We start from the raw sequence: 27782 nt of genomic DNA, 5'->3' as shown, positions 1-27782 counted from the left end.
ACATATGGCCCACCAGCCATTGCCAGACTACAACCAGCTGCATGCCATCGGCTGTCCAGGAATGCTAGGATTTATAGTTTTGCCACAGGTTGGAAACCACTAGGCTAAAGTATTAAAACCACATGCATTATCATTATTCCTGTAGTGATAATACGACAGGAGCAGCATCATGGCGCCTGTTATTTTAGCAGAAGTTGACATGATGTAATTTAAAAAGGTGAAAGACAGAGAGCACTTCAGCAGCTCGAATCACAGGGAACACACAAGGTAACCACTTCAAAGCAAAAGCAAAACTAGCAAGAGACTTAAAAGCCACAGTACACCATCAAAAAAGCTAACCAAGATCCCTAGATATCTTCTGAGTATAATAGAAAGTCTCAAAGAGGAACATGTCAATCAAGTTATATATACACAGTGATATCTCAACTTACAATGGACTCAACATACAATAGTTTCACCATACAATGGTCTTTTCTGGACCATTGTAACTAGTAACCAGACTCAACATACAATGTACAGACAGTCCAATCAGAATGGACTTTACTGGTAAAACCCTTGTAGTACTGAAGTGTATGCACTGACTGGTGTCTGGTAGCGCCCCCTACAGTACAGGGAGGTATTACATGTTCTGTACTACTCTTTACCTGTATTACTGAAGTGTATGCACTGACTGGTGTCTGGTAGCGCCCCCTACAGTACAGGGAGGTATTACATGTTCTGTACTCTTTACCTGTATTACTGAAGTGCATGCACTGACTGGTGTCTGGTAGCGCCCCCTACAGTACAGGGAGGTATTACATGTTCTGTACTCTTTACCTGTATTACTGAAGTGCATGCACTGACTGGTGTCTGGAAGCGCCCCCTACAGTACAGGGAGGTATTACATGTTCTGTATTACTCTTTACCTGTACCAGGGTTAGCTGCTCCTTTGGACACCAGATGAGGGCGGCTCCATGTTACTTTTTTAGGACATTGTGTGTACTGTACAGGACCCTGAAGAAGCTCCTGTCCTCTACATAGACAGTGATTACAGCTCCAGCAGATCTTTCTTACTTTTATATGTAAGGATTTGTTTTATCTATATTAGTTATCTACTTATTTTTGTTTAATCCTCAGTTTTTCCTATTTTTGGATGACATTTTGGTGGCTTCCGAACCAATTACCAGGTTTCCAGTGAGTTATGGTCTCAGAATACAATGGTCGTCCTGGAACCGATTAATATCGTAACTCGAGAGATTACTGTATATGAAGACAGGTGAAAAAAAAACCAGATCAGATGGTTGAAAAAAATAAATAAAAGAAACTAGCGCGTTTAAAAATCCGCCTGCAAAAACTGCTTCCAAACCCCGTGCCTTCATCGCTTCTTTGACGTGGTATTTCATGTGGCTTTTCAGGAGTTTAAAGTTCCACTGATTGTGATGATAGACTCCATAACACGCCACTTTTTTCGAGAGCAGATTTAGCCTATATTTACATGATGAAATTTCTGTGCGAAATTCCACAGCATTGACATCAATGGGATTCTGCTGCGCTGCTCACAAGGTGGAATTTCCACAGCAGATGTTTCTGCAGCAGAAATCCCAATTCCGGAGCCAGCAGAAATGAAGAGACATGTCCGCACGGAAATGCATTGCCGCGAAAATAGCCTTTTGCTTTTTTTGAGCACTACCCATTGAAGGCAATGGGGTCTGGAAACCACATTTTTAATTCTTTTTTTTGCCTGTGTGAATATAGCCTTCAAAGAGTTTTCCCCCACAAAAGATCTGCAGGATAGGTGATCTGATCAGGTCTGCTAGGACCCTCACAATTTTACAAACAGGGTTCCCTGATGTAAATAAAGTGGAGGTTGGATAGGCCCACTGCTGCTCCATTCAACGCCACCAGCCGGACGATGATGGTATAATTTAACACTAACCTAGGTCAGTCCCATAGACTACATGTTCATTCAAACAGGGGACACAAGACCCCTGTACTCCTCATAAGGAGGTCCCCAGTATTCAGACACCCATAACCTATCCGGTGATAGATGAGCACTGTCCATGAGAAAACCTCTAAAGTGTACGTTCACACGAGCGGATCCACGGCATACAATAAGTTGTGGATCCGCCACTGAAGTACCGCTGTACGGTGCCTTTACATGTGCCTGCTCGAAGCGGCAATACACCGCTACGAGCAGACACACTGTGATGTGCAAGTCGCCCCGCGCATTCGCAGTATACTCACATCGCGGCAGCTCTCGGCCTGGCTCATAGCTTATAGAGCAGGGGGAGCGGCCACGATGTGTGCGAGTAAACTGCGCATGCGTGGCGACTCTCACATCGCTTCAGTGTGTCTGATCATAGCGGCGTATTGCCGCTCCGAGCAGGCACAAAAAAGGCATCATACAGCGTCCCTTCAGCGGCGATTCCTAAGGGTACGTTCACACGTACGCAGATTTGATGCGCAGGATTTTCGGTTGCAGATTTCAATGTAAACTAAAATGACTGAGCACAGCTTCTCATCGGCAGTTACAAATCCTGCACATCAAATCTACGCAGGATCCTGTATGTGTGAACGTACCCTTAAAAAAGGGCCAGCCATCTCGACAATCTTAAAGGGGTACTTCAGTGGACTTTTTTTTTTTTTAATGAACTGATGCCAGAAAGGTAAACAGATTTGTAAATTACTTCTATTAAAAAATCTTTACTATTAGTTTTCATTACTTTTTGAATTTCTTTTTTGTCTTGTCCACAGTGCTCTCTGCTGACACCTCTGTCCGTGTCAGGAACTGTCCAGAGCAGCATAGGTTTGCTATGAGGATTTTCTCCTGCTCTGGACAGTTCCTGATACAGGCATCAAGTGTCAGCAGAGAGCACTGGACAAGACAAAAAAGAAATTCAAAAAGTAAAGAATTTCCTCTGTAGCATACAGCTGCTAATAAGTACTGGAAGGGTAAAGATTTTTTAATAGAAGTAATTTACAAATCTGATATATATATATATATATATATACACACACACACACACACACACACACACACACACACACACACACACACACACACACACACACACACACACACACACACACACACACACACACACACACATATATATATATATATATATATATATATATATATATATATACATACACACACACACGTTTTCCACCAGGAGTCTTTAATACTACAGACTATAAAAGGCCAGTTAGGCAAGCCTACAAGTCCCTGCAGCTGTTTGCAACTCCCAGCATGCCCGGACAGTCTGGGCATGCTGGGAGTTGTAGTTTTGCAACAGCTGGAGAGCCACAGTTTGGAGAGCACAGGTATAGTAGCTGTCTGCAATATTACATTTCCCCAGTAGTGGCCGCTGCAGAGGAAGCTAATATAGGCAAAACCAGCTCTTCATAGAGGGGTCTTTTTAGCTATGCAATTACACAAGCCCTTTAAAAATGTACATTCCTAAATAAAACTAGTAAGTTGTGGTGCCATCCATAAAATACATAAAAGCAGCACCTACCTTTGCCATGGGTCCAGGCTGGGTGGTGGTCATTCCTGTGTGAGTCGGCATGGTCGCCGTCCCTTGGGTTAACGTTTCGGCAAGAACACTCCCAGGATTGGCTTGCATGGCAGGTGAATTGTATTGTAAGCCCGCACCCCGACCTCTGTTTCCAGGTCCTAGCGAGCCATTCAGTACCTGTCCCTGTGGCGCCTGGGCTTGGCTCATTAGTGTGTGCCCAGAGTTGTTATTCAACAGTGCTTGATGCCCTTGGTTAAAGTTGGAGTTCATGCAGATACCCGCAGATGCCTGCTGGGCGGCAGGACTGCCCGCCACCATGCCAACTTGCTTTTGAGATTGAGAGTTAGGACCAGATGGACCGGAGGTGCCAGTCGTAGGCTTGTTTAATCCAGATGGAGAATTGGCAGCCAGTCCTTGGTTGAGCGGGCTCTTGTTGAGGCCTCCCAGGTTGCCAAGTCCTGGGCTGTTTTGCTGGCCTTGACCTCCCATAGTTTGTTGTACAGGGCTACCGGAGCCCCCTCTTCCCATGCCCCCGCCCAGTGCTGGATTCCCTCCGCGAAGAATATCAGAAAGCGGCTTGTTCTGGGACGCGGCATCTTGTCCTAGTCCTCCACCAGTGTTCAAGAGGCTGAGATCTCCATTCGGAATTAACTCGTCGGGAAGGTCATTTTCCAGGTCAAAGAAAGAAAATTCTAGAAAAAGAAGAAAAATACATAAGTAAAGAAGAAGATGTGCCAACAACGAATATATACACAATCTACCAGTTTTGCAAAGACTTTTACCCGAGTCACCAACATTGTATGTCACAATATGATCAGTGAGGGTCTGACTTTTGGGACTCCTACTGATCCCAAGTACAAGTAGGCTGAGGGGGCTGGTTTAGCACTATGTCCTCCTCTTAGATTTGGTAGCAGAGCTATAGCATAGTCCCATTGATAGGAATGGGGTCGGCTGCAGAGCATAGCCAAGAGAACCACTGTGCAAGAGAACATGATAGTGCAAGTGAAGGTGCAAGCGAAACCATGTTAACCCTTCTGTGCAAGTGAAGGTGCAAGCGAAACCATGTTAACCCTTCTGTGCAAGTGAAGGTGCAAGCAAAACCATGTTAACCCTTCTGTGCAAGTGAAGGAGCAAGCAAAACCATGTTAACCCTTCTGTGCAAGTGAAGGTGCAAGTGAAGGTGCAAGCGAAACCATGTTAACCCTTCTGTGCAAGTGAAGGTGCAAGCAAAACCATGTTAACCCTTCTGTGCAAGTGAAGGTGCAAGCAAAACCATGTTAACCCTTCTGTGCAAGTGAAGGTGCAAGTGAAGGTGCAAGCGAAACCATGTTAACCCTTCTGTGCAAGTGAAGGTGCAAGCGAAACCATGTTAACCCTTCTGTGCAAGTGAAGGTGCAAGCAAAACCATGAAACCCTTTTGTGCAAGTGAAGGTGCAAGCAAAACCATGTTAACCCTTCTGTGCAAGTGAAGGTGCAAGCAAAACCATGTTAACCCTTCTGTGCAAGTGAAGGTGCAAGCAAAACCATGTTAACCCTTCTGTGCAAGTGAAGGTGCAAGCGAAACCATGTTAACCCTTCTGTGCAAGTGAAAGTGCAAGCAAAACCATGTTAACCCTTCTGTGCAAGTGAAGGTGCAAGTGAAACCATGTTAACCCTTCTGTGCAAGTGAAGGTGCAAGTGAAACCATGTTAACCCTTCTGTGCAAGTGAAGGTGCAAGTAAAATCATGTTAACCCTTCTGTGCACTTGTCGGTGGTAGAGCGTTCAATACGAGGCGAAGAGTAGAGAGTTTGTGAGGACACGACGGCAGTGGACCCAACATTGTCACCCAACCTGTCCTGACGGTATACCCTACACCAGTGTTTCCCAACCAGGGTGCCTCCAGCTGTTGCAAAACTACAACTCCCAGCATGTCCGGACAGCCGTTGGCTGTCCGGGCATGCTGGAAGTTGTAGTTTTGCAACAGCTGGAGGCTCCGTGATTGGTTAACACTGCCTTGTACAGCTATCGGCCGAATGCTCGAACTTTGAAAATATAAACGTTAATGATCCTAAACACAGAACAGTTTAAAACATAGAAAAATGCCAAAATTGCTGATTTTTGGCCACATCACAGAAAGAAAAAAAAAATAAAAAATAATAATAATAATAATAAAAAGTGATCAAAAAAGAGTTCCATAGACACAAAAGTGGTACAGGTATAAACTACAGATCATGGCACAAAACCATTCGTGCACACCATAGGCGTCGGAGCCCTTATAAAGAGATTATTTAATGCCCCTTCCATATTCTGGGATGTAACCTTAGGACTCCTTCTTTAATGGCTGCAGCAGGTTCTATTTTCCTCCAGGCCTCCGCTTTTATACTTGCCAGCAGCCAGTCAATTCCATAAGCCTCGGTGGTTACTAATGTCAGGGTTGAGGCGGGCGCTGTGCACATTGTAAGTAATTTGCCATTAACGTGATCTTGATCATATCATCAAACTGCAAATACTACAACCCTAATCCTGCATCAAACCCTGAGATTAAACAACCACAAGAGCAAGCGGAGAGTCGAGAACCACAAGGGTATGGTTAAAGCAGACATCCGGGCAGGACGGGGAACTGACGAGTTACATATAGAACAGGGAAGGGAATGGCCCTGCTCCACGCCATGTACACTGCTCAAAAAAATAAAGGAAACACTAAGATAACTCATCCTAGATCTGAATGAATGAACTAATCGTATGAAATACTTTCGTCTTTACATAGTTGAATGTGACAACAAAATCAGACAAAAATTATCAATGGAAATCAAATTTATGAACCCATGGAGGTCTGGATATGGAGTCACACTCAAAATCACAGTGGAAAACCGCACTACAGGCTGATCCAACTTTATGTAATGTCCTTAATACAAGTCACAATGAGGCTCAGTAGTGTGTGTGGCCTCCACGTGCCCGTATGACCTCCCTACAATGCCTGGGCATGATCCTGATGAGGTGGAGGATGGTCTCCTGAGGGATGTCCTCCCAGACCTGGACTAAAGCATCCGCCAACTCCTGGACAGTCTGTGGTGGATGGAGCGAGACATGATGTCCCAGATGTGCTCAATCGGATTCAGGTCTGGGGAACGGGCGGCCAGTCCATAGCATCAATGCCTTCCTCTTATAGGAACTGCTGACACACTCCAGCCACATGAGGTCTAGCATTGTCTTGTATTAGGAGGAACCCAGGGCAAACTGCATCAACATATGGTCTCACAAGGGGTCTGAGGATCTCATCTCGGTACCTAATGGCCGTCAGGCTACCTCTGGCAAGCACATGGAGGGCTGTGCGGCCCCCCAAAGAAATGCCACCCCAAACCATTACTGACCCACCGCCAAACCGGTCATGCTGGAGGATGTTGCAGGCAGCAGAACATTCTCTACGGCGTCTCCAGACTCTGTCATGTCTGTCACATGTGCTCAGTGTGAACCTGCTTTCATCTGTGAAGAGCACAGGGCGCCAGTGGCAAATTTGCCAATCTTGGTGTTCTCTGGCAAATGCCAAACATCCTGCACGGTGTTGAGCTGTAAGCACAAACCCCCACCTGTGGACGTCAGGCCCTCATACCACCCTCATGGTGACCGTTTGAGTGGACACATGCACATTTGTCTCCTGCTGGAGGTCATTTTCCAGGGCTCTGGCAGTGCTTCTCCTTGCACAGAGGTGGAGGTAGCTGTCCTGATGCTGGATTGTTGCCCTCCTACGGCCTCCTCCACATCTCCTGATGTACTGGCCTGTCTCCTGGTAGCGCCTCCATGCTCTGGACACTACGCTGACAGACACAGCAAACCTTCTTGCCACAGCTCGCATTGATGTGCCATCCTGGATGAGCTGCACTACCTGAGCCACTTGTGTGGGTTGTAGACTCCGTCTCATGCTTCCACTAGAATGAAAGCACCACCAGCATTCAAAAGTGACCAAAACATCAGACAGGAAGCATAGGAATTGAGAAGTGGTCTGTGGTCACCACCTGCAGAACCACTCCTTTATTGGGGGTGTCTTGCTAATTGCCTATAAATTCCACCTGTTGTCTGTTCCATTTGCACAACAGCATGTGAAATTGATTGTCAATCAGTGTTGCTTCCTGAGTGGACAGTGGGATTTCACAGAAGTGTCATTGACTTGGAGTTACATTGTGGTGTTTAAGTGTTCACTTTATTGTTTTTTGAGCAGTGTATATACATTGTGCAACCACATTATACAATATGGAGGGCACCACACAAGATAGACCAGTGTTTCCCAACCAGGGTGCCTCCAGCTGTTGCCAAACTACAACTCACAGATCGTCCGGACTGTTATGGTACACATTTTAGCGGCGTCTGCTGCGCTACACATTTTAGCGGCGTCTGCTGTGCTACACATTTTAGCGGCGTCTGCTGCGCTACACATTTTAGCGGCGTCTGCTGCGCTACACATTTTAGCGGCGTCTGCTGCGCTAGACATTTTAGCGGCGTCTGCTGCGCTACACATTTTAGCGGCGTCTGGTGCGCTACACATTTTAGCGGCGTCTGGTGCGCTACACATTTTAGCGGCGTCTGGTGCGCTACACATTTTAGCGGCGTCTGGTGCGCTACACATTTTAGCGGCGTCTGGTGCGCTACACCTTTTAGCGGCGTCTGCTGCGCTACACCTTTTAGCGGCGTCTGCTGCGCTACACCTTTTAGCGGCGTCTTCTGCAGTATGTTTTTTTTTCTTTCCTTTGCTTGTTTTACTGTTTTTACATTGCATGAAGTTTTTTCCTGTTAATGTTAAACAAACGGATACAAACATACAAATGTTTAATGTATACCACAGACAGGTGTGTGATATAGGTGTGAACCTACCCCCCAACATACAATAAAAATGTATGCAACAATGAACCAAAGCTGGTCCTGTTTTGGTTCAGAGGTCTGTGGTATAAATCAGAAGGAGTGTGGTGCAGGACAGCACTGCGCATGCTTGGCCATCACTCCAGGGACTTTTAGCCAGTAAACTCTGAAGTCCCACAGACAGTAAATGGCGCAGCAGTCAATCATGTGCGCTGCTGAACCACTCGGAGGACAAGGTGCCTCGTGAAATAGGGGTCCCAGCAGTCTGACCTCCACAAAGCAGCCAGCTATTGCCTATCACGTGGCTTTGTGGTAACAAACCTTAAATGGGCACGATCTTATACAAAAATGTTTTATATGCTGTTACTGATGACAATTAAAGATCTTTTGTAATAGGGTTGTTTTGAATATTTAATTAAGAAAACAGCCCCTGAAAATCCCACCACTAGGGGTCCCCATACCTACTGGGACACTAACCAGTCCTGCAGCAGCATCAGGCTTGTCCTGAGTCATGGACAAGAAATTACTCATGGACAAGGCTGCATGAGAAGTAACACTTTTAAATCTATTCCCGTACCCTGAGAACTGACAGGGACGGGGGAACAGAGCCGCGCTCGGCATTCTTGTGACACCGCTAGTGGGCACAGGGACCCCGCTAGCTGTGATGGTAGCGCTCGCGGGGGGGCACATTTGACACCACTAGTGGGCCCAGGGACCCCACTAGTGGTGATGGTAGCGCTCGCAGGAGGCACTCTTGACACCGCTAGTGGGCACATGGATCCCGCTAGCGGTGGGGATACTGGCTGACCGGCGCAGCGGGGGGACACAGTAAATGGATTAGCTTCTGTGGCCCAATTCCGCTCTCGGAATCGGGCCAGAGAAGCACACCGGGACAAGTGAGTGCGCCGCGCTGGGCTCTACAATTCATCCGGGGGAGGGGCCCGACCAGTATAGCGGTATGGGCAAAAATCCATACCGTGGGAGAGAAAAAAAATAAAAAAAAACGCTATCCAGTTCATACCGGTATACCGCCCAGCACGATCACCTCCCACCACCAAAAGAGAGCGACGCCCCCTCTGACCAGACACCAATCACCTCCCACCAAAAAAAAAAAAAAAAAAAAGAGGGAAACGCCCCCTCCAACCACACTCATCACCTCCCACCAGCACAAAGGAGTGACACGCCCCCTCTGACCAGACACCAATCACCTCACACCAGCACAAGGGAGGGACATGCCCCTTCCACCACACATCAATCACCTCCCACCACGAGAGGGACACGCCCCCTCCTACCATACACCAATCACCTCCCACCACAAGGGAGGGACACGCCTGCTCCTACCACACACCAATCACCTCCCACCAGCACAAAGGGACACGCCCCTTCTGACCAGACACCAATCACCTCCCACCACCACAAGAGGGACACGCCCCCATCCACCACACGCCAATCACCTCCCATCAGCACAAAGGAGGGACACGCCCCTTCTGACCAGACACCAATCACCTCCCCCCAGCACAAAGGAGGGACACGTCCCCTTCCACGACACCAGTCACCCCCCACGAGCACAAGGGAGGGACACGCCCCCTCCTACCACACACCAATTATCTCCCACCACCACAAGGGGGACACAAGCACCCTTCCTCTGAAAGGATTTCTAACACTGCAAGCTAATGAAAAGAGGGATTTTTATAATAAATATAGGTGTTGGAGGCTTAAAAATGATAAGTACATGGTCAGGATTAGGTACTGAGTAACAATTTATATATCATATTATATATAAAAAATAATAAATATATCACCCAGCAATTATACACCTGATTCTCATATCTCTACTACACAATGTAACAAAGGCTGACAAAGTCCTCACAATGTATACATTACAATCATTTCACAATAACCCCCCTCGCCGTGTTGGGGGGGGGGGGGGGGCGAGGACAAAAAAAAAAAAGTTAACCGCAAGAGCTCTGACCATATAGTGTATCCCTTCACTTCCTGAGTTGCCATTAAATCATCGGCTCTTGGAGGAACGAGACTTGATGACCTCAGGAAACTTCCTAAAGGTGAATTAGGGATAAAGCCTGATCGCTGGATGTACCCCCCCCGCCCCCCTGCTCACTGCGTATAGTCCTTGGCAGGGAGCGCCTGGAAACAAAAGAAACTCAAGACCATTTTTATTATTCTGCGTGGAAAAATGCAATAACTGTTCGCTTTATTGGAGACGCTTAAAAATTACGAAAAAAGGAAAACAACAAAAACCTGTTCTGAGAAAAACTTGTTTTTGTGGGGTTTATGTATTTTTGGTTTGTTTGTTTTTTTTTTGTATTAAAATATGACGGGTGGGTTATTATGTAGCCACCAAATTACTGGTAATGCCCCCCAGTCAGCCCCTGACCCCTAAATGTTTGGTCTAAACCAGCAGTCTCCAGATGTTGCAAAACTACAACTCCCAGCAGGCCCGGACAGCTATTGGCTGTCCGGGCCTGCTGGGAGTTGTAGCTTTGCAACATCTGGAGGTCTACAGTTTGCAAACCACTGGTCATAGGTCTCCTCCACTAGGGACCTTACCCCAAGGCTCGGCCCCCACTAGGGACCTTACCCCAAGGCTCGGCTCCCACTAGGGACCTTACCCTAAGGCTCGGCTCCCACTAGGGACCTTACCCTAAGGCTCGGCTCCCACTAGGGACCTTACCCTAAGGCTCGGTTCCCACTAGGGACCTTACCCTAAGGCTCGGCTCCCACTAGGGACCTTACCCTAAGGCTCGGCTCCCACTAGGGACCTTACCCTAAGGCTCGGCTCCCACTAGGGACCTTACCCTAAGGCTCGGCTCCCACTAGGGACCTTACCCTAAGGCTCGGTTCCCACTAGGGACCTTACCCCAAGGCTCGGCCCCCACTAGGGACCTTACCCCAAGGCTCGGCTTCCACTAGGGACCTTACCCCAAGGCTCGGCTTCCACTAGGGACCTTACCCTAAGGCTCGGCTCCCACTAGGGACCTTACCCTAAGGCTCGGTTCCCACTAGGGACCTTACCCTAAGGCTCGGTTCCCACTAGGGACCTTACCCTAAGGCTCGGTTCCCACTAGGGACCTTACCGTAAGGCTCGGTTCCCACTAGGGACCTTACCGTAAGGCTCGGTTCCCACTAGGGACCTTACCGTAAGGCTCGGTTCCCACTAGGGACCTTACCGTAAGGCTCGGTTCCCATCACAGAATTTCTAGCCGGAATAAATCAGTCTGGAGATTCAGAGTGCAGCTAGGACTGTGCGTACATTGACATCCCAATAGACGGCAATGTATTCCAGATGGATTTAGCTTAAACGGGTAGTCCACTGGCCAGCGCTCAGAAAATTTAGTTCAGAACGCTGTGTGCGCGTGCTGCGGGGGTCGGCCACGCCCCCTCAATGCAGGTTCACAGACCCCTAAATTGAGCGCTTGAGATCTGTGTTGCAGGCCTACTTAGTGCCCCTTTGTTTTACCATTCATGGGCACTGCCCATTTGCCTTAAGATAGATGCCCAAAAATAACCTGCCGGGTACCAATCACTACACCCTGTTCCATACATGTGCAGCATTTAGGGGACACCTACAATTACTACGACACTGCTTTATAGTAGATACAGACAAACATAAAGCCCAACGACAGCAAGAACACTAGGCGGCGTGGATAAGTAGCCGACATCCATGGATAAAGCCCATGCCAGGTACACAAAGAAGATGTAGGAAGAAGAAAGTGTGAAGCCGCAGATGAAATCCGGCACTTGGCAGGCTACATTACCTATACTTAAAGCCTTCCGTACACAAAAGGTTACCGTATGCCAGGCAGACGCTGAACCAAGGATGCCAAGGCCTAAGGGTAAGTCACAGCCGAGCTCTATGAAAGGGTCCAGTCTGGGGCAATATTAGGCTGGGTTCACACCACGTTTTTACAATACAGTTCCTGTATCAGGTTTTTGATTTAAAAAAAAAACTGATTCCTCAAAACCTGACTAAACTGTATCAAAACGTGTGTACAAATTTTAATTTTAAGAAGAAAAAAAAATTATAAGTTTTTAACTTTTCACTCCATTATGAATAAAAGTTTCCCTTGTTTGATTGAAATTCCAAGAACAACAACTGTGCAAAGTCAAAAGGCCAGTGTGTCCCAACAAAGGCGCCTCCAGCTGTTGCAAAACCACAACTCCCAGCATGCCCTGTCAGCCTATGCCGGGGTTAGATCTCTAATTTTCTACTAGGGTGCCTCCAGCTGTTGCAAAACCACAACTCCCAGCATGCCCTATCAGCCTAAGCCGGGGTTAGATCTGCATTTTTCTACTAGGGTGCATCCAGCTGTTGCAAAACCACAACTCCCAGCATGCCCTGTCAGCCTATGCCGGGGTTAGATCTGTAATTTTCTACTAGGGTGCCTCCAGCTGTTGCAAAACCACAACTCCCAGCATGCCCTGTCAGCCTATGCCGGGGTTAGATCTGCATTTTTCTACTAGGGTGCATCCAGCTGTTGCAAAACCACAACTCCCAGCATGCCCTGTCAGCCTATGCCGGGGTTAGATCTGCATTTTTCTACTAGGGTGCATCCAGCTGTTGCAAAACCACAACTCCCAGCATGCCCTGTCAGCCTAAGCCGGGGTTAGATCTGCATTTTTCTACTAGGGTGCATCCAGCTGTTGCAAAACCACAACTCCCAGCATGCCCTGTCAGCCTAAGCCGGGGTTAGATCTGCAATTTTCTACTAGGGTGCCTCCAGCTGTTGCAAAACCACAACTCCCAGCATGCCCTGTCAGAAAATTGCAGATCTAACCCTGGCATAGGCTACTAGGGTGCCTCCAGCTGTTGCAAAACCACAACTCCCAGCATGCCCTGTCAGCCTATGCCGGGGTTAGATCTGCAATTTTCTACTAGGGTGCCTCCAGCTGTTGCAAAACGACAACTCCCTGCATGCCCGGACAGCCTTTGGCTGTCCGGGCATGCTGGGAGTTGTCGTTTTGCAACAGCTGAAGAGACAGTGGTTTGGAAACACTGTCGTAACGTCAGCCTTTGCTCAGATTTAGGCTGGATGTCGGCAGTCCGGGCATGCTGGGAGTTGTAGTTTTGCAACTAGAAATAAGCACATTTTGGTTTGACAGACGTACGCCTCATAGAAGGGAAAATCTTATATCATTCCCTCCATCCCTATCATAGACCAGAGGAGCCGCACAACAGGGATGATCACATTGTGGACATAGCACCGATGACCTCCCCTTATGGAGGGGTCAGCACCCCCCCCCCCCCCCATCGTGCACGCTTTCATCTACCAGAAACCCACCAAGCGGAATGGAAAAATGTGCAAGACACGAGAGTGATCTGGAGTAGATTTTACACACACTCTGATATGGGGGAACATACTCCTGTATCTGCAGTGAAGGGAAAAAAATGGAGAAAAGGGGAAGGGATTTGAGCGCATTTTGCATTTCCCAAATTTTCTTAAAAATAGAACGTGTATAGAAAAAATAGTGAACCTGCAATGGTTGCTAGGCACGGCGTGCGCACACAAAAAAAAAAGTTTGAGCTGTTGCTTAGCAACAGGTGGCACTACACATGGCGTAGTAGTGCGGTTGGCACATAATGAGGATCCTAGAATTTTTTTTTTTTTTTTTTTTTTTTTTATCTCCAACCTGTGGCGCTCCAGCTGTTGAACTACAGCTACAAGCATGGCCTGACAGACAGCAGCAGGTAAGATGTAGGTTAAAGAAAACCTATCCTATCTAAATACAGCCCCATAAAAGCAATGTTTCCCGCTGTTACAAAACTACAACTCCCAGCATGCTGGGAGTTGTAGTTTTGCAACAGCTGAAGGCACCCTGGTTAGGAAACACTGCTATAAAGCATTCCTGGGCTGGCCGTGCATGCTGGGAGTTTTAGTTTTGCAACAGCTGGAGGCACGTTGGTTGAAAAAACATAGATGTAATGTATTTGTTGTAGTTTGTCAAAAGCTGGAGGTACAACTGGTTGGGAAACACTGCTATAAAAGCATTCCCGGGCATGCTTGCAGTTGTAGTTCTGCAACAGCTGGAGACACACTTGGTTGGGAAACACTGCTACAAAGCATTCCCAGGCTGTCCGGGCATGCTGGGAGTTGTAATTCTGCAACAGCAGGAGGCACACTGCCGTAAAGGCCGACAGGATGGATGTGCGTGTGCACAGCTGTTGCAAAACTACAATTCGCAACCTAAAAAAATAAATAAGTAAAATAAATATGTTAGTCTACCCCCCCAACTAAACTTTGCCCAAAAATAATACTGTGCATGTTCACAACTCCCAGCATGGCATGCTGGGAGTAGTAGTTTGCAACAGCTGGACAGAAAGCCAAAAAGGTGGTTAAAAAAAAAAAAAAAATTATAATATTAAATAAATATATATATATATATATATATATATATATATATATATATATATATATATATATTTTAATACACTATTGTATGTTCTTGCAAAACTAAGTCTGGGTTCACACCACGTTTTTGCAGTACAGTTCCCGTATACATATTCAATGTGAAAACTGTACGGAACCGTATAGAAAACCGTATGCATTGACTCTCCAATGAACACCGTATGCCAAAAGATGCATCAGGTTGTGTCCGTTTTGCATCTTGTACGGTTTTGTCTTTTTTTTTCCGGTACCCAAAACCGTAGCCTACCACGGTTTTTGGCGCGGGTGAAAAACTGTATGAGTTTTTATTTATTTTTATTTAACATGGGAGTCAAAGGGAACCGTACAGAACCGTATGTGCCCACAGTTCCATACTGTTTTCACATACGGTTTTTGATTTTGCACAGTTTTTTTCTTGGAATTTCAATAAAACAAGTGAAACTTTATTCATAACGGAGTGAAATGTTAAAAACGTATAAATTTTTTCCTTAAAAAAACGGATGCAACCGGACATAAGTTTTCAAACTGTATACGGGTTAAAATTTGTGCACACGATTTGATACAGATTAGTCAGGTTTTGGGGAATCTGTTTTTCATCAAAAACTTGATACGGGAACTGTATTGCAAAAACGTTGCATGATGGGAGTTGTAGTTTTGCCACAGCCGGAGAGCCACATGTTAAAATATAAATAGATAGCCAGATAGCTGGCTACATAGCCAGATAGCTGGCTACATACATAGATAGCTGGCTACATACATAGATAGCTGGCTACATACATAGATAGCTGGCTACATACATAGATAGCTGGCTACATACATAGATAGCTGGCTACATACATAGATAGCTGGCTACATACATAGATAGCTGGCTACATACATAGATAGCTGGCTACATACATAGATAGCTGGCTACATACATAGATAGCTGGCTACATACATAGATAGCTGGCTACATACATAGATAGCTGGCTACATACATAGATAGCTGGCTACATACATAGATAGCTGGCTACATACATAGATAGCTGGCTACATACATAGATAGCTGGCTACATACATAGATAGCTGGCTACATACATAGATAGCTGGCTACATACATAGATAGCTGGCTACATACATAGATAGCTGGCTACATACATAGATAGCTGGCTACATACATAGATAGCTGGCTACATACATAGATAGCTGGCTACATACATAGATAGCTGGCTACATACATAGATAGCTGGCTACATACATAGATAGCTGGCTACATACATAGATAGCTGGCTACATACATAGATAGCTGGCTACATACATAGATAGCTGGCTACATACATAGATAGCTGGCTACATACATAGATAGCTGGCTACATACATAGATAGCTGGCTACATACATAGATAGCTGGCTACATACATAGATAGCTGGCTACATACATAGATAGCTGGCTACATACATAGATAGCTGGCTACATACATAGATAGCTGGCTACATACATAGATAGCTGGCTACATACATAGATAGCTGGCTACATACATAGATAGCTGGCTACATACATAGATAGCTGGCTACATACATAGATAGCTGGCTACATACATAGATAGCTGGCTACATACATAGATAGCTGGCTACATACATAGATAGCTGGCTACATACATAGATAGCTGGCTACATACATAGATAGCTGGCTACATACATAGATAGCTGGCTACATACATAGATAGCTGGCTACATACATAGATAGCTGGCTACATACATAGATAGCTGGCTACATACATAGATAGCTGGCTACATACATAGATAGCTGGCTACATACATAGATAGCTGGCTACATACATAGATAGCTGGCTACATACATAGATAGCTGGCTACATACATAGATAGCTGGCTACATACATAGATAGCTGGCTACATACATAGATAGCTGGCTACATACATAGATAGCTGGCTACATACATAGATAGCTGGCTACATACATAGATAGCTGGCTACATACATAGATAGCTGGCTACATACATAGATAGCTGGCTACATACATAGATAGCTGGCTACATACATAGATAGCTGGCTACATACATAGATAGCTGGCTACATACATAGATAGCTGGCTACATACATAGATAGCTGGCTACATACATAGATAGCTGGCTACATACATAGATAGCTGGCTACATACATAGATAGCTGGCTACATACATAGATAGCTGGCTACATACATAGATAGCTGGCTACATACATAGATAGCTGGCTACATACATAGATAGCTGGCTACATACATAGATAGCTGGCTACATACATAGATAGCTGGCTACATACATAGATAGCTGGCTACATACATAGATAGCTGGCTACATACATAGATAGCTGGCTACATACATAGATAGCTGGCTACATACATAGATAGCTGGCTACATACATAGATAGCTGGCTACATACATAGATAGCTGGCTACATACATAGATAGCTGGCTACATAGATAGCTGGCTACATAGATAGCTGGCTACATAGATAGCTGGCTACATAGATAGCTGGCTACATAGATAGCTGGCTACATAGATAGCTGGCTACATAGATAGCTGGCTACATAGATAGCTGGCTACATAGATAGCTGGCTACATAGATAGCTGGCTACATAGATAGCTGGCTACATAGATAGCTGGCTACATAGATAGCTGGCTACATAGATAGCTGGCTACATAGATAGCTGGCTACATAGATAGCTGGCTACATAGATAGCTGGCTACATAGATAGCTGGCTACATAGATAGCTGGCTACATAGATAGCTGGCTACATAGATAGCTGGCTACATAGATAGCTGGCTACATAGATAGCTGGCTACATAGATAGCTGGCTACATAGATAGCTGGCTACATAGATAGATGGCTACATAGATAGATGGCTACATAGATAGATGGCTACATAGATAGATGGCTACATAGATAGATGGCTACATAGATAGATGGCTACATAGATAGATAGATAGATAGATAAATAAATAGATAAATAAAAATAGATGTTGACACATTCCCCTTGTCATAGTGAGAAGGGAGGGGTGGGTATGAATTCCAATGTATGTTCCTAAACCACCATGATGGGGAATGCTGAGCCCCTCATACTTGATGTGTCACGCATAATACGTTGGCTCGGGCAGAATCACAACCATTCATTCATTGTTGTGAAGGGGGAACTTACTGCTGGCAGGACGACTTATCACAACGACTGCTGAAATCCCAGCGCGCGGCATGAGGAAACGTGGTGATGACACGCCGAGGGGATCGCCAGTAACCAAGCACTTGGCTCCGGCTGAACATCGCCACATACTTTCACAACAAAGACTCAGGCACCACATTTTTTCCCCCCTTTGTTTGCTAGAACTCGGAGCCAACTTGTGAGCGCTGTAAATCAGCGAGGAGAAACTACGAGGGATCGATCAGAGCGGAGCCATCATCTACCCTGACAGGTCTGCGACAGGCTGCGCAACATCTGCAACGCTGCAGACTTATCACTGGATCTAAGGGTAGAAGATGCTGAATGTGTTCAACAACAGACAGGTCAGGACAGCCGGACGGTCCTCTTAACCCCTTAAAGGGGTACTCCGGTGAAAAACTTTTTTTTTTTTTTTTAATCAACTGGTGCCAGAAAGTTAAACAGGTTTGGAAATGACTTCTATTTAAAAATCTTAACCCTTCCATTACTTATAAGCTGCAGTATGCTCCACAGGAAGTTCTTTTCTTTGTAAATTTCTTTTCGGTCTAACCACAGTGCTCTCTGCTGAAACCTGTGTCTCAGGAACTGCCCAGAGCAGAAGCAAATCCCCATAGCAAACCTCTCCTGCTCCGGACAGTTCCTGACATGGACAGAAATTTTCAGCAGAGAGCACTGTGGTCAGACAGAAATTTAAAAAAGAAAAAAAAAAGAACTTCCTGTGGACCACACAGCAGGTGATAAGTACTGGAAGGATCAAGATTTTTAAATAGAAATAAATTACAAATCTGTTTGACTTTCCGGCACCAGTAGATTTAAAAAAAATAAATAAATAAATAAAATAGTTTTTCACCGGAGTACCCCTTTAAGGACAATGGAAGAATAAGTACGTCCTGGTGCTTTGGTACTTAAAGGGGTTCTCTGGTGCTTAAACATCTTATCCGTTATCCAAAGGATAGGGGATAAGATGCCTGATCGCGGGAGTCCCGCCGCTGGGGACCCCCGGGATCATGCACGCGGCACCCCGTTTGTAATCAGTCCCTGGAGCGTGTTTGCTCCGGGACTGATTAGCGGCGACTACAGGGCGGGCGGCGTGTGACGTCAGGCCTGCGCCGGCGTGTGACGTCACGCTCCGCCCGCCCTGTAGTCGGGGTGTAACGGGGTGCCGCGTGCATGATCCCGAGGGTCCCCAGCGGCGGGACTCCCGCGATCAGGCATCTTATCCCCTATCCTTTGGATAGGGGATATGATGTTTATGCATCGGAGAACCCCTTTAACTCACCGGGATGAACATTTACGCCCTGAACGGTGGTCCCACTGTGAAGATGCAAGACCTGCCCTCACTACATAAACTGTAAAGGACGGCTGCTATAAGCAGTGTACTCGCAGTCGATGGAGAACGAGGATCTTGTCATTAACCCAATGTTTCACACACAGGGTGCCTCCAGCTGATGCAAAACTACAACTCCCAGCATGCCCAGACAGCCTTCGGCTGTCTGGGCTTACTGGGAGTTGTAGTTTTGCAACAGCTGGAGGCACCCTGGTTGGGAAAACCATGCATTAACCCCTGAATGATCAATAGTGATTGTGGCACTTAAGTGCCGCAATGGCAATACCTCCAAACCAATCGGCACCCAAGCAACATGTTCGTGGGGGTCCGATCAGTTTGTTTGCCATCCAGAGGTCTCATCTGCTCCAAATTGCTGGCTCAGCAGGCTCTACCGGCAGATCGCCGATAACACAGAGTAATGTTATGTAACAGAATAGCATTATTCTGTGTTAATCTGAAGATTCCATGTACATCCGCTCTAGGCCCAACCTTCTTACTGAAGGGATATCCTCTCTAGTGTCCACTCCACACCGCTTGTTTTTCAAGTTTTTTTCCTTCTAGGAGATATAAGGTGCAGCCAAAAAGGTGTCTGGTAGTGACTTAGTCCCCTCACACAACAAATGAAGGCTGCACATGTAAGGGAGGCCTTGGGGTCTCATATCAGGGGGCCATATGGAGCTTCTATGCTGTACTACAGAAATGCTTCTATGGAGGATTATCTGCAAAATATGACGCGCGGTGGAACATGCATGCCTATGTATAGTTACCACTGTAGGCGCAGAATGAGCCTATAGATCTGCAATACAACTGGTTTGCATAAAGTGTAAGATTTAGACTGAAAGGAACCCTATATTCCAATCAGGGTGCCCCCAGCTGTTGCAAAACTACAACTTCCAGCATGCCCGGACAGCCTTCGGCTGTCCGGGCATGCTGGGTGTTGTAGTTTTGCAACAGCTGGAGGCACCCTGAATGGAAAACACTGGTTCAACTTCTTCCCAAGATACGTTAATTTCAACCACGCCGTCAGACGTAGAAGAGGTGCCAATAGTAGTTTGTCGAGACTACAAAGAATCTGCTACAACCCGTAAGATATACTGCCCTTTTACACATGTACAGAGTTCGCACGTAACATAAAAAGATGTGCATGAAGAAAAACACAACGTAAGAACGTGATAAAAAAAAACTACAAAAAGTCACAGACATCACGTTCCCAGATGGGTCTGATCTTGAAGCTGGAGCCGATATTATACCTAAAGTCTGGCAGTCTAGACATGTGTTCTATGTAAACACCAACACCGCCGCCACCACCACCAACACCGCCGCCACCACCACCAACACCGCGTGCTCTGGTGATAGTCACTCACCTGTCCCCAGGGCTCCGGCGCGTCCTCTTCGGGATCCCCTGCATCGCCGGTGTTCTCCATCGCCGTCATCCAATAGGAGCAGTGTGCGTAGCGACGTGATGGCGGCGACAGAGAGCGAGGATGCCGGGGAAGCAGAGGCCTTGCCGAAGCGTCAGGGACACCTCAGGGATGCGGCGACAGCGATGGACGGCGACATCCCGGGCAGCGGTGACGGTCCGGAGCGGCGGGGACACGCGAGTACAACTTCTTCTAACAGTGGTCTACAACCTGCGGACCTCCAGATGTTGCAAAACTACAACACCCAGCATGCCCGGAGTCCGGGCATGCTGGGTGTTGTAGTTTTGCAACATCTGGAGGTCCGCAGGTTGTAGACCACTGTCCTATACTTTACATTGCACGGATCCCTCAACATGCGATGGTTTCAACAAACAATGGTCCGTTTGGAAGGGATTACCATCGTATGTTGAGGGACCACTGTACATCGATAAAGAGTGTTCTATATTTTTGTGAAATTTGGGTGTGCGCTATATGATGTACTCTCTGGTTGTTGTATGCATAGCTTAATACACGCGGCAGCACCCCACCATTAGGATTTTTTGGGGCTGAGCCTGCTTGTTCTTTGTATCTCATGTGTTCTATGTAACACTCATGCAATATATGTAAATAATGGGGGTAGTAGTCTTCACATGTAACATCTAATTTCTTATAGCAAATCTGCCCGTTCTGCAGGGTAAAAGAATCAATAAAGCGAATGCATGTATGACTATAATTCGTAGTAACTCCTAGTCCCTCACTCAGGGATGTGGAATTCCTTTCGCCCGACCCCCAGGACACGCTGTTCCAGGCGACGGGCAGGTGAATTCTGACGACATTTAGCCCTGCTTCGGGCTAGTAGAGCCGGACAGTCAATTTGGCGACGTTTAGGGTGTATGGAGCAGGCTCCTAACTTGAGGCAGCTCCATACCCAGCGGTCCCCTGCTGATTTCTGTAGCTGGGGGCCGTCACTAATAGCCCAGCATGCGGCGATCCCCCCCCCCCCCCCCCCCAGCTATTAACCCTTTAGAGCACTGCTGTCAAAGTTGACAGCAGCCGTCTAAAAGGGACCTTTAACCAGTCCCTGGTGGTCTAGTGGAGTGGAACCATGAATCTGTTATTTGAGTGTGCTCTAGGCATCAAATGAGCACCGATCAATGGAGTCCAACAGAACTGGATTCATCTACATGAGGAATCTAATGATTCCTCCTAAGGGTATGTTCACACTGCTGAATCTTCTCTCACACCGTGACCATTGCCAGCTATGCAGTACTCGCGGAATCCCCCGCAAAGAATGAACACTTTCTTTGCCAGAACAATTTCAGCGGTGGAATTTTCCGCCGCATGACCGGGTCTCGCGGAAGATCCATTCACACTGATGGTACTGTTCACTGTGCGGAGTTCTACTCGTGTGAACGTACCCTTAAAGTCCCCTAAGGGACAATAAAATTTAACCCCTTTTATAAAATGGCGCTGCGGCATGGGAGGGTTATGAAGAGAGCTCAGGAGCTGAGGTCACATAATACCCGCACAGTATGATGCTATCAGCTGCCAGAACCCGTGGCTAATGCCGAACATCGCCATTCAGGCAGATGTGCAACATTAACTCTTTAGACACGGCGATCAAAGTTGATCGCCGCATCTAAAGTGAAAGCTTCCCGGCAGCTCAATCGGGGTGATCGGGACCATCGCGGTAACATTGCAGTAACATTGCAATGTCCCAATCAGCTAGGAGGGTGCTTTACCTGCCTACCGCGCGTCCGATTGGCGATTGATTGCTCCAAGCCTGAAATCCAAGCTTGAGCAATCAACCGCCGATAACACTGCAATGCAATGGCAGTGATCAGTGTACTGAATCAACGTACTGCATGTTATAGTGCCCTATGGAGGTTAGAACATTGCAAAAAAAAAAAAAAAAGTGAAGTTAAAATGATTTAACCCCTTCCCTAATAAAAGTTTGAATCAGTCTGAATTACAACTATAAAAATATATTGTTAATTAAACCGCACAGTCAATGGTGTACGCGCAAAAAAAATTCCAAAGTCCAAAATAGCATCTTTTTGCTTACTTTTTATACAGTAAAATAAATAAATAAATAAATGCGATCAAAACAAAAATTGTACCAATAAAAACTTCAGATCACTGCGCAAAAAAAAAAAAAGCCCTCACGTGGAAAAATAGAAAAAAAAGATAGGGGTCAGAAAAGAACATTTTAAATGTATACATTTTCCTGCATGTAGTTATGATTTTGTTCAGAAGTCCGACAAAATCAAACCTATATAAGTAGGGTATCATTTTAATCGTATGGACCTACAGAATAAAGAGAAGGGGTCATTTTTACCGAAAAATGTGCTGCGTAGAAACGAAAGTCCCCAAAATTTACAAAATGGCATTTTCTCCCACTATTTTTTTTCTCCCAGTTTCACCGTAGATTTTTGGGTAAAATGACTGATGTCATTACAAAGAAGAATTGGTGGTGCAAAAAAGCCATCGTATGGATTTTTAGGTGCAAAATTTAAAGAATTATGATTTTAAAACTTTATATAATGTAAATACCATAATATGTATATTTGTAATATACTGATTAGAAACTGTGTATATTTTTGGGCGGGACAAGCAGGGATCTGTGCTGACTCCTGGCTTGTCAATCATCCTTATGTTAAGAGTCCGGAGAGTGCACAGAGCCCCGCTTGTCCATGCACATATTTATTCCCTTTGTGTATATTGGAAAAGGAGGGAAAAAAGTAAATTGGACATAATGTCACCAAACTCCAAAAATGGTCTGGACAAAATTATTGTCAGCCTTTCAAAATTGTGAAAAAATAAGATTGTTTCAAGCATGTGATGCTCCTTTAAACTCACCTGGGGCAAGTAACAGGTGGGGGCAATATAAAAATCATACCTGAAAGCAGATAAAAAGGAGAGAAGTTCACTTAGTCTTTGCATTGTGTGTCTGTGTGTGCCACACTAAGCATGGACAACAGAAAGAGGAGAAGAGAACTGTCTGAGGACTTGAGAACCAAAATTGTGGAAAAATATCAACAATCTCAAGGTTACAAGTCCATCTCCAGAGATCTAGATTTGCCTTTGTCCCCAGTGCGCAACATTATCAAGAAGTTTGCAACCCACGGCACTGTAGCTAATCTCCCTGGGTTTGGACCGAAGAGAATAATTGATGAAAGGTGTCAATGCAGGATAGTCAGGATGGTGGATAAGCAGCCCCAAACAAGTTCCAAAGATATTCAAACTGTCCTGCAGGCTCAGGGAGCATCAGTGTCAGCGCGAACTATCTGACTACATTTAAATTAAACAAAACCCTACGGCAAGAGACCCAGGAGGACCCCACTGCTGACAGACACAAAAAAGCAAGACTACATGTTACCAAGATGAACTCGAGTAAGCCAAAATCCTTCTGGGAAAATGTCTTGTGGATGAGCAGATGAGACCAAGATAGAGATTTTTTGGTAGAGCAAATCATTCTACTGTTATATAATATATGGTGGAGGTTCAATGATGTTCAAGAAAGCTGGGTTTGCATCCGAGATCTTGGGTCTTCCAGCAGGATAATGACCCCAAACATATGTCAGAAAGCCCCCAGAAATGGATGACAGCAAAGCGCTGGAGAGTTCTGAAGTGGCAGCAATGAGTCCAGATCTAAATCCCATTGATCACCTGTGGAGAGATCTTATAATTGCTGTTGGGAAAAGGCGCCTTCCAATAATAGAGACTTGGAGCAGTTTGCAAAGGAAGAGTGATCCAACATCCCGGCTGAGAGGTGTAAGAAGCTTATTGATGGTTATAGGAAGCGACTGATTTCAGTAATTTTTTCCAAAGGGTGCGCAACCAAATATTAAGTAAAGGGTGCCAATAATTTTGTCCAGCCCATTTTTGGAGTTTGGTGACATTATGTCCAATTTGCTTTTTTCCTCCCTTTTTTGGTTTAGTTCCAATACACACAAAGGGAATAAACATGTATATAGCAAAACATATGTTACTGCAATCCTTTTCTGTGAGAAATACTTCATTTTCTAGAAAAATTTCATGGGGGCCAACATTTACGGCCATGACTGTACTGGAATTATCTACATTATATAAAAAGTTTTTGTTGACAGATACTTTAATAAAAGTTCAAAAATTTGGTATATGCGCGTGCGTCATTTTCCCAACTATTAAAATATAACGTATCCCGTACGGTCAATTAAAAATAAATAAACCAAACAACAGAATTGCTTTTTTTGTTATCACATCATATCCAGAAAAAATAAAATAAAGAGCGATCAACAAGTCCTATCAATGCCAAAATTGTACCGATAAAAACAGCAGATTACGGCGCAAAAAATTAGCCCTCATACAGCACGGTATACAGAAAAAATTTATGTTATAGGGGTCTGAAAAATGGCAACTTAATTTATTTAAAAAAAGTTATGAATTTTAAAATTAGTAAAACATGACGGAAGCTAAAACACATTTGGTAATCAGGGCGCCCTAAAGTATCAAAATACCACGAGAGTCAGACCACTAGGTGACTGGCGTAAAAAAATTAAAAACACCAAATTTGCAATTTTACCTCACAAATATATTTTTCTTCTTTGTTTCGGAGCATATGTTATAGAAAAATAAAAGGCGCCATTACAAAGTACAATTGGTCCCGCAAAAAACAAGCCTTCGTATGGGTCTGTAGATGTAAAAATAGGAGTTACGGCTATTATAGTGCGAGGAATAAAAAACGAAAGTGCAAAACCTAAATAAACCAATAAAGACTTTTTTTCCCCCAGACTATTTTGGTTAAAATTATTTTGTGTACCAGGACAAGTGGATCGTCATGAGGGACAAGTAGATTTTGCTCCGTTTTAGTCCCTTGGACAAGTCATTTTTTAAATATTTCCACACCCCTGCTCACTGATGGGTTACATCCTAATACAGTGGTTCCCAACCAGGGTGCCTGCAGCTGTTGCCAAACTACAACTCCCAGCATGCCCGGACAGCCTTCGGCTGTCCGGGCATGCTGGGAGTTGTAGTGACACATACACACTGTACAGGAGGGTGATGAGGGATATAAGATAAATAAGGCAAGGAAATAACTTTGAGACAATATGATTGTGGCAAATAAAAGCCTTTATACACTGTTAAAAAAAATAAAGGGAACACTTAAACAACACAATGTAACTCCAAGTCACTGACACTTCTGTGAAATCACACTGTCCACTCAGGAAGAAACACTGATTAACAATCAATTTCACATGCTGTTGTGCAAATGGAACAGACAACAGGTGGAATTTATAGGCAATTAGCAAGACACCCCCAATAAAGGAGTGGTTCTGCAGGTGGTGACCGCAGACCACTTCTCAGTTCCTATGCTTCCTGGCTAATGTTTTGGTCACTTTTGAATGCTGGCGGTGCTTTCACTCTAGTGGTAGCATGAGACGGAGTCTACAACCCACACAAGTGGTTCAGGTAGTGCAGCTCATCCAGGATGGCACATCAATGCGAGCTGTGGCAAGAAGGTTTGCTGTGTCTGTCAGCGTAGTGTCCAGAGCATGGAGGCGCTACCGAGAGACAGGCCAGTACATCAGGAGACGTGGAGGAGGCTGTAGGAGGGCAACAACCCAGCAGCAGGACCGCTACCTCCACCTTTGTGCAAGGAGGAGCAGGAGGAGCACTGCCAGAGCCCTGCAAAATAACCTCCAGCAGGCCACAAATGTGCATGTGTCCACTCAAACGGTCAGAAACAGACTCCATGAGGGTGGTATGAGGGCCCGAAGTCCACAAGTGGGGGTTGTGCTAACAGCCCAACAACGTGCAGGACGTTTGGCATTTGCCAGAGAACACCAAGATTGGCAAATTCACCACTGGCGCCCTGTGCTCTTCACTGATGAAAGCAGGTTCACACTGAGCACATGTGACAGAGTCTGGAGACGCCGTGGAGAACGTTCTGCTGCCTGCAACATCTTCCAGCATGATTGGTTTGGTGGTGAGTCAGTAATGGTTTGGTGGTGGGTCAGTAATGGTTTGGGGTGGCATTTCTTTAGGGGGCCACACAGCCCTCCGTGCTTGCCAGAGGTAGCCTGACGGCCATTAGGTACCGAGATGAGATCCTCAGACCCCTTGTGAGACCATATGCTGGTGCGGTTGGCCCTGGGTTCCTCCTAATACAAGACAATGCTAGACCTCATGTGGCTGGAGTGTGTCAGCAGTTCCTATAAGAGGAAGGCATTGATGCTATGGACTGGCTGCCCGTTCCCCAGACCTGAATCCGATTGGGCACATCTGGGACATCATGTCTCCCTCCATCCACCACAGACTGTCCAGGAGTTGGCGGATGCTTTAGTCCAGGTCTGGGAGGACATCACTCAGGAGACCGTCCTCCACCTCATCAGGATCATGCCCAGGCGTTGTAGGGAGGTCATACGGGCACGTGGAGGCCACACACACTACTGAGCCTCATTGGGACTTGTATTAAGGACATTACATAAAGTTGGATCAGCCTGTAGTGCGGTTTTTCACTGTGATTTTGAGTGTGACTCCATATCCAGACCTCCATGGGTTGATACATTTGATTTCCATTGATAATTTTTGTGTGATTTTGTTGTCACATTCAACTATGTAAAGATGAAAGTATTTCATACGATTAGTTCATTCATTCAGATCTAGGATGTGTTATCTTAGTGTTCCCTTTATTTTTTTGAGCAGTGTATAATGTAACAGGTGACAAGAGATTTCATGGAGCTCTGGATAGACAGCTGAGAAGTTTAGCCATGAGATGTATATATCAGACACTGCACAGTGTATAATCCGTAATATACAGCACCAGTCAGTCCACACGTTGTTACAGTCAGCCCCATGTAATAAATGACATTAGTCCTGTGTGATCATGTTATGTAATTCTATCTGTATATTCTACAGTCCCATGTAATGTATGATGTGTTACCGACAGCCGTGTGAGATATTATTTGTGATACAGTCAGTCCCATGTAATGAGTATTCTACAGTCATTCCAACATAATGTGTATGATACAGTCAGCCCCATGTAAATGATATATTACAGTCCCATGTACTGTATGCTGTGTTAGGACTTGTTCACACTACGTTTTCATCTTGCTTTAACCTGAGAAGGGATAGCTGTGTAATATGCA

At 45.5% G+C, this 27782-nt stretch overlaps 1 protein-coding gene across 3 annotated transcripts in view; it reads right to left on the bottom strand.

Moving 5' to 3' along the window:
- Positions 1–27782, bottom strand: part of CREBBP (CREB binding protein) — an 85276-nt gene that overhangs the window by 54945 nt on the left and 2549 nt on the right. For all 3 annotated transcript variants that reach the window (XM_056533869.1, XM_056533870.1, XM_056533871.1), the window contains exon 2: positions 3501–4192. In XM_056533869.1, coding sequence (XP_056389844.1) covers positions 3501–4192 — 692 coding nt within the window. The remainder of the gene's footprint in view (positions 1–3500; positions 4193–27782) is intronic.

Source organism: Hyla sarda, chromosome 8 (genome assembly GCF_029499605.1).
Source record: "Hyla sarda isolate aHylSar1 chromosome 8, aHylSar1.hap1, whole genome shotgun sequence".
Taxonomy (NCBI): Eukaryota; Metazoa; Chordata; class Amphibia; order Anura; family Hylidae; genus Hyla; species Hyla sarda.
Note: the sequence above shows the minus strand (reverse complement) of the source record. Positions and strands in the feature narration are given on the sequence as shown.